General features: G+C 41.1%; 1 protein-coding gene across 3 annotated transcripts in view; it reads left to right on the forward strand.

Moving 5' to 3' along the window:
- The window catches only part of TUSC3 (tumor suppressor candidate 3), a 53,281-nt gene that overhangs the window by 14,070 nt on the left and 26,197 nt on the right, over nucleotides 1-13,014 (forward strand). For all 3 annotated transcript variants that reach the window (XM_074228171.1, XM_074228170.1, XM_074228172.1), the window contains exons 2-5: nucleotides 956-1,125; nucleotides 3,427-3,544; nucleotides 4,421-4,561; nucleotides 4,674-4,814. In XM_074228171.1, the coding sequence (XP_074084272.1) occupies nucleotides 986-1,125; nucleotides 3,427-3,544; nucleotides 4,421-4,561; nucleotides 4,674-4,814 (540 nt within the window). In that variant the 5' untranslated portion in view covers nucleotides 956-985. The remainder of the gene's footprint in view (nucleotides 1-955; nucleotides 1,126-3,426; nucleotides 3,545-4,420; nucleotides 4,562-4,673; nucleotides 4,815-13,014) is intronic.

Raw genomic sequence — 13,014 nt, forward strand, 5'->3', positions numbered from 1 at the left:
GATCTTGACTTCAGTGTGAATAGCGTTCCCCCCAAGTTGACAGAGAAAATTTAAATATTTAAATTATGTTATTAATAAATAAGGTTTCGGGGCAGCTAGGTGGTGCAGTGGATAGAGCATGACCCTGGAGTCAGGAGAACCTGATCCTTAATCAACTTCTACTTTCTGGTTGAAGTCAGTTCTACAACTTGCGTTATGCCAGTTCAGGCTTAGAATAACCAGTGTCTTAATATTTAAACCCTGTGGTTTCAGACTGGGGCTAGTCAGTTGACTTTGCCTCGTGCAAGTTTGTAGTATGTCTGGGGTCTCAGACTGTCCAGAGAAATTCCAGCAGACTGATTTTGGGGTGGACAGTCAGATGAAGGTTTCAGCCTTGGGAGCCCTGAAGGACTATTCTTTTGGTCACAGAGGTGACCAATCTCTCAACTGAGTTAACCCCAGCAGCCCAACCCCAGATCCTGCATGTATTCAAGGAGAGATTGTGTTCTCACTGGCAACCAACCCAACCTGGGCCTCAGTGTGCCAGACACTGTGCTCCTCAGTACTAGGGACACAAGGAAATGTCAGAACCCCCAGGGGTTCAGAGTACAACCCAATACTTTGAGGGGATCTTTGATTTGATGGGAGCAAGAGGAGAAGGGAAGAAGTGCTGAAGCCTTGGGAGCTGACCAACTGGGCAAAGGTATGGAGACTGGAGATGTCAAGCAGTTTGTGAAAGGTGAATGTTAGCCAGGCTAGTTGGAAGGAGAGCTGCTGGCTCTCAGAAAAGGGGGTCAGAGGTAGAAAGCCAGGGACTTTCAACATGATAGAAACAAGTCGATTCTTCATTGGAGGGTTTGAGAAATGCAGTCAGTCCCTGATCACTGGAGGTTGGCTGGGCTGGGTCAAAGACCCCACACAAGGGGATGATTGTATTAGCACATTTCCTAGAATCGGATCCTGCCTTTCATTTCAGAACCTTCTGGCTGAAAAGGTGGAGCAGCTGATGGATTGGAGTGTGAGGCGCTCGGTTATCCGGATGAATGGGGACAAGTTCCGGAGGTTTGTGAAGGCACCGCCTCGGAACTACTCGGTCGTGGTGATGTTCACAGCGCTACAGCCGCAGAGGCAGTGCTCCGTGTGCAGGTAAGTTGCTGTCATTCTTAGAAGATGCCTTCTTGGTCAAAAATCTAGCCCTGAGCCACTTCCAGGAAAGAAGGTAGGAAGTTCTCAGGTCATTTCCAATGGGAGGCAGAGATAGCTGGTATTATCCCATTAAATGAGCTGTTAGAGGAGTGTCTGACAGCAGGGCCTGGTGAACATCGAACAGAAGTGAAACCTCTCTAAGATTTAGAAAGCTCAGCTCTGCTTACCATGACTGCATTGACTTTTACCTGCCCAAAGTATCTGTCTGAGTGCCAGTGTTGTTCACATCTCAAAGTGGAACAGTGTTTAATTTTTAGAAATTTGCAGAGGGTGTCAGGGAAAGGGGAACATTATACACCTGCATACATGATAATAATCCTTGCCCATCAGGGCCCTCTGCTCGCTTTGACTAAATTTGGGCTGCGTGGCCCTGCCCAGAGGGACCCCAAAAGTCTCTTTAGCCTGTCAGAAGGAAACCTCTGTCCCCTAATGAAGCTATCCCAGAGGGGCTGGAGAGGTGCATTTTAGAGCAGAAAACTGGTGGGAAAGCCAGACTTCCCCAGAACCCTAGCTCAAGTGAAGTAGATGAGAAGGTTCCATGCTGTTTTATCAAAGTGGAGCATTTTGCTGCAGTGTTGAAGAGTCCCAAGTATAGACTCTGCTTTGCAGGTACTCAGCTTTAATTGTTATGGGAGATGTCAGTTTGTGGAGTCTATGGAATTAGAAATGTCCTAGGTGGGCCCTCCATAGCTTGGGAGCCCAATCTTGGCATTTTTCTATCTGGCAGATGGGAAGGGCCTGGAACTAGTGAGACTAGTGACAGGAGAAGCAATGAGGGATTTGGAGTGCAACTGAGAAGGGGAGGAGACCCAGAGGCAGGAAGACCTGAGTTCACATCCCACCTTTGACACTAACTGCTGTGGATTGTGGACAAGTCCCTCAATCTCTAAATGCATGAAGCCTTGCTCTCAGACACTGCTTCTCAAACTGTTGGTCTTAGGACCCCTTTACTGTCTCTTCAGAGTATTGAGGATCCTCCTCCTCATGAATGTGGGTTACGTCTCTTGGTATTCTTTCGTATATCTATATCTGTATACACACACACATACATATAATGAATTCACAATCTAATGGGAGAGATAATATACAAACAAATGATATACAGGATAAATAGGAATAATTAAAGAAAGAATTAAGATGTATTTGGAAAGGTTTCTGGGAAGGGGGAATTTTGGTTGGGACAAGGGAAGCCTATGTAATAAAAATTGACTTAGGCATTCATTATTTAACAAATATTTTGGGACTAGAAGAAATGATTAAGGGGATAGTTTTAGAAAAATAATGGAAGTATTGATGCAAAGTGAAGTGAGCAGGAGAACAGTTTATACAGTGAGAGCAGCATTTTAAGGACTCAGGCTCAGTTCACACAGTGAAGACTCAAGAGGAAACCTACTGGTCCTCTCCTAATACAGAGGTGATGGACTCAGGGAAGATTGGAGCTTTTATTCATTTTTTTTTTAACATGGTCAATGCAGTATTTTGTTTTGCTTGTCTCTATGTGTTGGTAATTTTTTTTTCTTCACTTTCTCATTTGGGGAGGAGGAAAGGGAGATGATGGTCCAGAGAGAGTTTAGACTTGAAAAATAAAAGAAAATTGGATTAAATAAAAATAAATACAATCAGGAAAATAATTTCCACCCTCCCCTACCCTCTCTGAAGCTTGCATTGTAATGAGAAAAGTCATTTACCTGAGAAGGTAAGAAGGGAAGTAAAGGTGTCCAATCAGTGTCTTGGTAAAGAAAGTCTCCAGTACATCTTGGAGAAGAATAAGGCCTGTTTGGCCTGGGTGTCCATATGAAAGACTGGCCTTGGGAGGGGACCAGGGTGGGTATCCAATCACAGAGAGGGACTATAGCAGTCAAGCATCCTTCCCCTGGGTGAATTCCAGGGCTGAACAGAGTTTCCAGCATGAAATGTTTTCTGGGACGTAGTAAAGAAAGCCTTGAGCACAGCTTGGAGGGAAATGAGATAAATGCAGTTCCATATTTACATAGTAAATGGAAGTTAATTTTTTTTTGGGGGGGGGGACTGGTTAGGGCATGAGCTTCTGGACCAGGGAGACAGTGCTGTTTGAGAGTGTCCATGAAGCAGGATCCAGGGGCCAACAGGCTGCCCTTCTGAAGACCTAGTATGTGCAGGTAGGCAGGGCAGATCCAGAGTGCTGAGCTCACTCACTGTCTCCTGAGGTCCAGGCCAGTGTTAAAACTCCTGTTCTCAACCCTGACCCCTTGTTTCCAACAGGCAGGCTAACGAAGAGTACCAAGTGCTGGCCAACTCCTGGCGCTACTCCTCTGTCTTCTCCAACAAGCTCTTCTTCAGCGTTGTGGACTATGATGAGGGGGCTGATGTTTTCCAACAGGTACCCGCAGATATTCCTCTTTCTAAGGTGTCTAGTCCAGTGTGTCCCAAGATGGGAGCAGTTCTTTGTGATAGAGATGACTCAGATGAGCATTTTGTGGGAGCCAACAGGGCCAGGGAGGCTTCTGTCTGACTGTGGCACCAGAGGGGCTGGAAGGCTCCAGAACATGCGGGCTTTGTCCACCTTTCAGATCACTGAGAGTCAGTTTAGAGTAAACCTTGCCTAGCATCCACTTTCTGTGGCAGCCTGGGGGGCAAGCAGTCTAGTATTCATGACCTGCCCACCCCAGCCAGCACCTCTTCTCCCGCTTTGGATTCCCAGAATCTGGGGAAGTCAACCTTGTTTTTAGCGCCTACCAGGTGGTATGAGTTAGAAAGAGAGAGAAGTGGGGTCACCCCGAATTACCCTGCCCCAATCACCCCCTCCTCTGCAATCCAGGCTTGGGTTCATTGTCCAGGCACTGGCATGTCTCCCAGGCAGCCTTTCAGTTTGGTCAGTTTGGTGCATGATCTCCAGCCATTTGGCCACACGCTTGAATTCAGTTGGTTTACCTTTTGTGTCCTAGGGAATCTTTGTGTCTTATATTCCAAGGAATGGCACTTCCTAGTAGCTGTTCTGTGGAGGCTTCCCCCAGTCCTGGGACCTGGGCCATAACCACTCAGTTAGCCATAGGCTTGGGGGACACACCCAGGCCCGCACTGGGCTGTAGCACTGCTGCTTATCAGCAGAGGCTCTCCTGATAATGGTGGGGGGTTAACAAATGGTCCAGCCACTGAAGTGGAAGCTGTAGAGAAAAGGATGAGCCTCCTGAGTGCTCCTCAGCACTGGTACCTGCAGAGCTAGAAGACTTGACCTCAGTGCTTTCCTCTTTTGCAGCTCAACATGAACTCAGCACCGACCTTCATGCATTTCCCCCCAAAGGGCAAACCCAAGCGTGCTGACACTTTTGACCTGCAGAGAATTGGGTTTGCTGCAGAGCAACTTGCCAAGTGGATCGCCGACCGGACGGATGTTCATGTGAGCTCCTGAGCCCTGGGAGTTAGGGGATGGCTCCTGGCAAGGGAGGGCACTGGCTGGAAACCCTTCCTATGGATTGCTGATGGGTACTCTGGGTCCCTTTCCTCTTTAGATCCGTGTTTTCCGGCCCCCCAACTACTCAGGCACCATTGCCTTGGCCCTGCTCATCTCTCTTGTCGGAGGCCTACTCTACCTGAGGAGAAACAACTTGGAGTTCATCTATAATAAGACAGGCTGGGCCATGGCTTCTCTGGTAAGTGAACATGTATGTGACCATGTTGGCTGCTCAGAGCTGGGCTGGACTAGGGTGGGGGGGCGGGGCAGGGGGGGAGAGCCCAGAATCCTCACCAAGGAAGAGTCTAATCACAGAGAGTTTGAGCAGCAGTTTCCACCCCTGACCCTTTTGGCCCTCTATGCTGTATAATGCCCTTCTGTGGTAGCTACACAAACAGCAGAAAAAATTCAGCATCATACTTATGTGGAGTTTTCCCCTTCAGGGAAGAGAGAGAAGGAACTATGCATTTATGTTGCCCCTGCTACATACAAGCACCATGCTAAGGACTTTTTATAAGAAGAACCTCATTTGACACCCCACCCCCAATAGTGATACTCATTTTACAGTTGAGGAAACTGAGGCCAAGTGAGGATGTATCTGACTGAGGTGGTATTTGAACTTGACTCTTCCTGACCACAGGTCCAGCACTATACTCTGCTGCTGAGCTACCTCTGACTCTGGGTCTAAGCAGCTTTGACCTTGATCATGGTCTATTTTCCTTTGCATCTTCTTTAACCTTTCTTATGGGTAAGGTGGTGAGTGGGATGATTAAAGGAAGTGGCTACCTGCCCATTCTTAGTGGAGCAGAGACTGGGGCTGCTCTCCTTCCTTATTCTCCAGTTATGGTAGTCCTTTGAAATCAGCTTTTCCTGTGTCTGGGTTGCTTGTCTGATTCTTGTCCTTCAAGTTCACAAGTCCAAGGAGAGAGTGACCCCCTAACATTTTCCATCCCCACCCCTCAACGCAGGATCTCTTATCATTTCCATTGGAACTCTCATTTCTTCCTTGTTAGTTAGATTCACCTCTGAGATTGAATTACATCTTATGGTAGCATACTCCACCTTTGCAAGGATTAATTTATCTTGAAACAAGTTCAAGCATTATTAATTTTGCTGCTTGGGTCCGAGATAGAAAGAGCCCCCCAAAATTGGACTGACAATCTCTTTCTGTCCCCATTGCATCATCTATTTATATTACTACTTTGACTCTTTTCACACTTTAATGTTTGCACAGATCTAAGTTGGGAAATGTTATATATAGTTGTTGTAACATGTGTATGTGTATGTATGTATATATGTATATATATATGTATATATATATATACATATATATATATGTATAGGCATAGAGAATTTAAACTGTAATTTTACTTTGTTCCAACATACTTCATGATTTTATCCCCCTCAGCTAGGAGAGTAATGCCATGGCAGACATTACAGCTCCTCATAGAACTCTCAATGACAGTATGGTAGCCAGGAACCCAGTTCATTCCTGCCTCTCCACAAGGCAAATTAGATGACCCTTGGAGCTAGCATGGGCTGCCTGTCTTCAGCAATGGTGATCATCATTATTTAATGAAAATTATCTTCATTTTTCTGCTAATGCTCAAACTCCAGACAGATTGCTGCCACTGTAATCCTCATTCATTTCAGTAGGAAAAGAGAACATAATTATTAATCCTAGTGTAGTAACATCAGGACAGAGGAGGAAAGTGGATTCTGTTTCATCCCGTAGTAAAAACTTTTTCCCATCCTTTTATGAATTTAAATAAAGCCATCTTATGGCCTCATTTCTTGCTTTCTGGTTGTTTGCTTCTAGTGAACATTCTCTTTCAGGTAAGCCTTGGGTCCTTGGGTCAAACCAGGTATTCAGCAGCTCAGGCTGGATTTTGCTCCCCAGGATCAGTTTGTTTCACCAAATGGTTCCTGGTTGGGTTTTTTGGTGGGTTTTTTTTTTTTTTTTTAGATTTTGACATATATTTTGTCAAATTCATAGCACAAAACTTGAAATAGTACAATTTTAATTTTGAAATTAGTGATCCTCTTTGGATGTGCTATTACTGTAAATACTCTTGAAAGTTCTTTTGTCTTTGAAACATTTAGATTTGGTAACTGTATTAAGAGAAAGGGATAGCAAGATGGTAGAGAAAAGTTAGGAAGTTCCCAGAGCATTCCCAACCTCCCTCTGAAACAACTTTCAAAGAAACCTCTAAATAGATTCTAAAGTGACAGAACTCACAAAAATACGCTGTAATAACATTTCAGCTTAAAGTGTCTTGGGGGAACTTTAGGAAAGGTCTGTCCTACATGGGTAAGAGGGGAGTACAGCCCAATACTGATGGGGGAGCTGGGAAGCCAACAGGAGACTCTTAGCCACAGCACAGCTCAGGAAATTAAACACCTGGGTCCCTGCTTAGCAAGCCAGCAGTGAGGACCCCAGCTTCAGTGCAGAAGGCAAACCTCAAGCCCAAGAAGCTGTTGTAACAGCTGGGTTGTAACAGGTAGGACTGGGTCAGGCCACCCTCATGTAGGGGGCAAGCCACAAGCACCTGAGACCCCAGTAGGGAAAGCCGGTGACCAGCACCCCCCCCATCCTTGGGCACAGAAAACTCAGGACTGTACCCCCTTTGTGCCAGAAGCAAAGCTCATCTTTCAGAATGAGCAAAAACCCCTCCAAAAGAGTGCTAACCATATAGAAAGCTACTATGGTGACAAGGAAGAGCTAAATGCTATCTCAGAAGAAAGCAGTGACTACATGAGGCCTCAGAGGATTATGAATTGGCCTCAAATTCAAAATATCCTCTTGGAAAAATTCAAAAAGAATTTTCAAGACCAAAGAAGAGAGGAGGAAGAAAAATTGAGAAAAGAAATGAAAATCATGTAGATGAATTGTGAAAAATTGGAAAAGGAAACACAAATATTGACTGAAGAAAGCAATGCTTTTAAAAGTTGGCCATATGGAAAAAGAAAGCTACTCCTTTAAAGGTAAAATTGATCAACTGGAAAAGGAAAATAGCTTCTTAAAAAGTAAATTTGATCATCTGAAAAAGGAAACACAAAAGCTAACTGAAGAAAACAAATCCTTAGAAATTAGAATAGGGTAAGTAGAAACTAATGAGTCATCAAGAATTCATCCAATAAAACCAAAAGCCTGGAAAAATTGAAGGAAATTTAAAATGTCTTTTAGGAAAAATGACCAACCTAGAAAATAAATCCAGAAGAGATAATTTACAAATTATTGGTCTACCTGAGAGCCATGGTCAGAAAAAGAGTCTAGATAACATCTTTCAGGAAATTATCATTAATTCCCTAGAATAAGTCATGAAAGTCACTTGAAGAAAGATAAAAATTCCAAGGAATATTATTGCCAAATTTCAAAATTCTCAGCTTAAGGAGAAAGTAATGCATACAGCCAGAAAGAAACAATTCAAAGAATCAGAGTCAAAGATTACAGAGGACTACACAGGACTAAGGAGCTTCAGTGTTATAAGATCAAAGGACCTGGAATATGATATTCCAGAGCAAAGGAAGCTTAGATACCTACCAAGAATAAACTAACTTACAAAATTCAGCATATTTTTTTTCAGGAGAAAAGATGAATAATCAACAAAATAGATTACTTTCAAATTTACCTGATAAAAAGACTAAAATAACTGAAAGCTTCATATTCAAATACAAGTCTTAAGAGATGCATGAAAAATTAATGGAAATAAAAGAAATGTTAGTCAATAAGACTAAACATTCTTAATCACTACAGAGAAGGTAATTCTTGTAACTCTATTATGTGATGATACTTATAACTCGATTATTGTATTCCTTTTAGGATAATTGAGAGGATTATAAACTTAGAGTATTTGAGTAAAAGACAGGTATAAAACAAGACAGAGAAAGAGAAGACAGACAAGGTAAATAACAAAACATGAAGAAGCACAAAGAACCTATTATAGTAGAGGGAAAGAAGGGAAGATATGAGTGAGAGTGGCTATGTTAAGTTACCAGCCTCACTTTCTCCTCCAGACCCATCTGGGTGCAATGACCAGATATGAATCAATGAGCTAGTTCTGGATGCAAGGTAATCAGAGTTAAGTAACTTGCCCAAGGTCATACAGCTAGTAAGAGTCTGAGAACTGCCATCCTCCTGATTCTAATCTATTCACTGTACCACCTAGCTGCCCTGCTGATAGAAGGAAAGGCAGAATGAAGGTGTCAGCAGGAAGCAAAACACTGGTGAGGAGAGATAAGGTGAAAGGAAAAAAGAAAAGTACAAAGGGGAAGGTAAGATAATATTCACAGAATTGATAACTCACATAAAATGTACACAAAGAAGGTAGAAACTCAAAAAGGCATTCTACTTATATATCCTATTCATACAAAATGAATAAGGGCACTCTGATTAAAAGATGTTGAGATAAATGATGACCAAAAATAATTTGCTTGTTAGTATCTAGTATACTTCAAAATGCAATGCAAAAGTTTTTAAAAAATTAAAGTTCATGGGGCAACTAGATGGCGTAGTGGATAGAGCACTGGCCCTGGAGTCAGGAGTACCTGAGTTCAAATCCAGCCTCAGACACTTAATAATTACCTAGCTGTGTGGCCTTGGGCAAGCCACTTAACCCCATTGCCTTGCAAAAAAAAAAAACCTAAAAAAAAATTAAAGTTCAACATAGATATGATGTCTAAAACTAAGGAGCTTTTAAAAAAAACAATATTCAGTAACAAATAGAAATCTTGGAGTACTCCTGGCATTTCTGAATTAGACTTTCAGTTAAATTAAAAATAAACAAATCCATGTACTAAAGGAAACACAAAATGCCAACCAAATAAGAGAATTATATTAGCAAGATAGAAAAATGTTAAAAGTAGTTTTAATAAGCAAAAAAAACCTGCATTTTGGAAAAGAACAATACAGTTGATGAAATCACTAGCAAATTTAGTTGTCAAAAAAACTACTCAGAAATGAGAATGAAATGAGATTACAGAACCAAAGGAAAGAAAAATTTTGAAGGCTACACATCTAATCAGTAGTCAGTAAGGATTTATGAAGAGCACTGTGCTAAACTCTGGGCAGAGATTACAAAAAAGAAAAACTAGTCAAGGAGCTTACAATCTAATGGGAGAAGACAGCCAATAGAATGAGGCTGAATTGGGGAAGTGGGTATTTAGCTCATAGACACCTGCCAAAAAAATAAGAATCTTAAAGAAATGATAGGTATTTATAGAACCATTAAATATCTACATTGAGAAGCTAAGAATCACATCACTTCTGTAAATAGTATTCAGAAAGAGTAATTGAATAGACTATTAATTAAGATAAAAGGCACCAGGATAAGATATAGTCACAAATAAATCCATTCAAATATTCATGAATATATTACATAAAGTGTTTTCAGAAACATGGAAATATGATTCTATTTATATTACTGAGTCCTAATATCCAAACCTGGTAATGATATACCAGAAAAGGAAATTCAGGTTAGGGTAATTTCATCAATAGAGATAACCCAGCATTTTAAATAGTTAAGTAGAATTGGAGTCAGGAATACTTGGCTTCAAATCTCAAATCTTGTTTAAACCCCAAGAAGTTCTAGTTTCTTCATCTGTAAAAGAGATACATTATGTTCAATTAGGGTTTATACAGGGATGTGAAGGTCACTTAATATTAGGAAAAAAATAAGCAAAATAAGACCTATCATTAATAAGGGTGCTAACATTTCAACAGATGCATAAAAAAAGTTTGAAACCACAAAAGGTAGTATTAGAATAGGGAAAATTTTTTTTAAAAGACCCTAACTTTTTAAAGTAAGTTCCCTTCCAAATGTCAGTATGACTGAATCAATGCTCATTCAGTGATTAAGGCTAGTTAAGAAATGAGACAAAGAATGGCCTCTTTAAAAAAATAAAGCATTCAGTCTGGGAGATCAAAACCCTCAGAGTTTCTGGTCAAAACTGAAACTGATGCAAAGTGGGCAGAACCAGGAAAACATTAGTAACAGCACTAGTGTATGGATGATCAACTGTGAATGACTTAGCTATTCTCAGCAATACAATGATCTGAGACAATTCTGAGGAACCTATGAAGATAAATCCTATTGGCCTCCAGAGGAGGAACTGATGGAATCGGATTGTAGGTCAAAGTATTTTTTTAACTTTATTTTTCTGTTTTTTTTTGTTTTCTCTTTGTTTTTTGCTATAGTTTGCTGATAGAGAAATATATCTTATATGATTGCACATATATATCTTAGTTCAAATCACTTGCTTTCTCAAGGAGGAAGAAAATTGAAACTCAGAATTTAAAAAAATGTTAAAATTATTTTTACATGTAACTGAAAAAATATATTTGAAAAATTGAAAAACTATCCAAGCAACAAAACGTCCTGAAAATTAGATGGACCAATTAGAAACAAATGAAGCAATAAGAAATAATGAAACAATTTCAAAAGGTTGAAAAAATAGAAGAAAATTGAAAGCATCTCAATAGAGCCAACTAATCTAGAAATCAGAGGAGAAAACTTTTGAGAATCATTGGACTATCTAAATTACATGACCAGAAAAAAAGCTTAGACGTAATTTTCAAGAAGTTTTTTTTTTTTAAAAACTGCCCAGATCACTTAAACTAGAGGTCAATGTAGAAACAAAAAGAAAAAAATCAAAATGAAAATTCCCTGGAATATTGCAGCCAGAATCCAAAGTTTCTAGGTCAAAGAAAAATTGCTGTGAGCAGCCAGGAAGAAAGAATTCCAGGAGAAACTACTTCAGTCTGGATCACATAGGATTTATTAACTACTACCTCAAAGGACTGCAGAGCTTAGAATGTGATCTTCCACAAAGCAAAGGCTTATAGCCAAGACTTAACTTACCCAGCAAAACTGAATGAATGATGCTATGGAAGGGAATGGAATTGTAATGAAATATAGGACTTCCAGGTATTTCTGATGAAAAGTGTAGAGCTGCAGAGGAACTTTGAAGTTTAAACACAGGAATGAAAACAACTATTAAAAGATAAACATGAATAAATAATGACAGAGGATTAAATAAGGATAGATTGCTTATATTCATATGTAGAGATGTGACTCATGTCCATTCTGAATGCTATTGTCACCAAATAGACAAGGCCTGAGAGTGATTCTGTTGTGTCTTGATGGTCTTCAGAAAAGAATGGAAAGAGAAGAATGGGGGGGGGGGGGGGGTAGGACAAATTATCTCACATAATTTAGATCTCTGGACCAACAAGGAGAGGTATTGGGGGAAAAGCTGAAATCTGAACTTCACTGTCATCTGAACTGGTCAAAAGAAGGAAGAATACCTCCTGTTTCCACAAAGTTTGGTGCAGAAATAACATTTCATACAATAGGGAAAGAAGGGGGGGGGGGAGCCAGAGGAAGGATGAATCCTAAGTAAAACAACCTCTAAGGATGTATTACAATATTTGTAACTTTTTTTTGAGCTGGTAAAGAATGGGAATCCTAGGCGGTACTTCTCTAATTTTCAGGAGGCTCAGAATGCTGTCACAGCCTGTTACATGAGATTTAACAGGCAAGCTATTCCTTTTGCTTGTCACCTCTCTGCTTCACAAGTGTTGTGGCCATGGATTCGCAGTAGGGGAGCACATGGTGATGTCACTCTGCCCTCTTGTTCAGGGCTGAGTTGGGTCAGTTGTACGCCCCAGCATGGATGTAGCCATTTCCTTCTAGCTGGAGCCACTACTGGTATTTCCATGTTGATTCAGTGGGTGGTCCCCCTCTACTCACAGGTGGCTCCATGACCCGTCAGGGAGGAATTTATGTTGAGTATGACAGTACATGGTGTTTTTGTCCTGACTCATACCCAACAATTTCAGTCTTGAAATGGGGCCAGATACCCAGAGATGGTAAAGAGGAGGGCTGGGGCAGGAAGAAGAGCCTTTTTCTCCTACAGGCAGAGGATCTGGGTACAAATCCCAGCCCAGATCCTTACCCTGCATCTTGTGGTTGTATATTTGTGATCTCTAGTGGCAGTTTTAGCTCCATATATTATACTGTGAACTCTGGGGAAATGTCTCCTCATCCTACAGGTTTTATAGTCAGCATTTAAAGTGACTCTTGATTTGAAAATTAGGATATTGAGAATTGGAACTTGAGGGGATGCCCAGCAATTGGGGAATGGGTAAACAAGTTGTGGTACATGAATACTAAGGGATATTATTGTTCTATAAGAAATCATAAATGGCTGGACTCTAGAGAAGCATGGAGTGACTTATGGGATCTGATATTGAGCAAAGGGGGCAGAACCAAGAGTACAATCTGCACATCAACAACATTGTGAGATGAACATCCTTGACAGAAGCAGCTCCTCTCAGCAGTCCATTGAGCTAGTACAACTGTATTACACTGGCTATGGATTATATTATCCCCATCTAG

The sequence above is a fragment of the Macrotis lagotis genome, chromosome 3, assembly GCF_037893015.1.
Source record: "Macrotis lagotis isolate mMagLag1 chromosome 3, bilby.v1.9.chrom.fasta, whole genome shotgun sequence".
Lineage (NCBI taxonomy): Eukaryota > Metazoa > Chordata > Mammalia > Peramelemorphia > Peramelidae > Macrotis > Macrotis lagotis.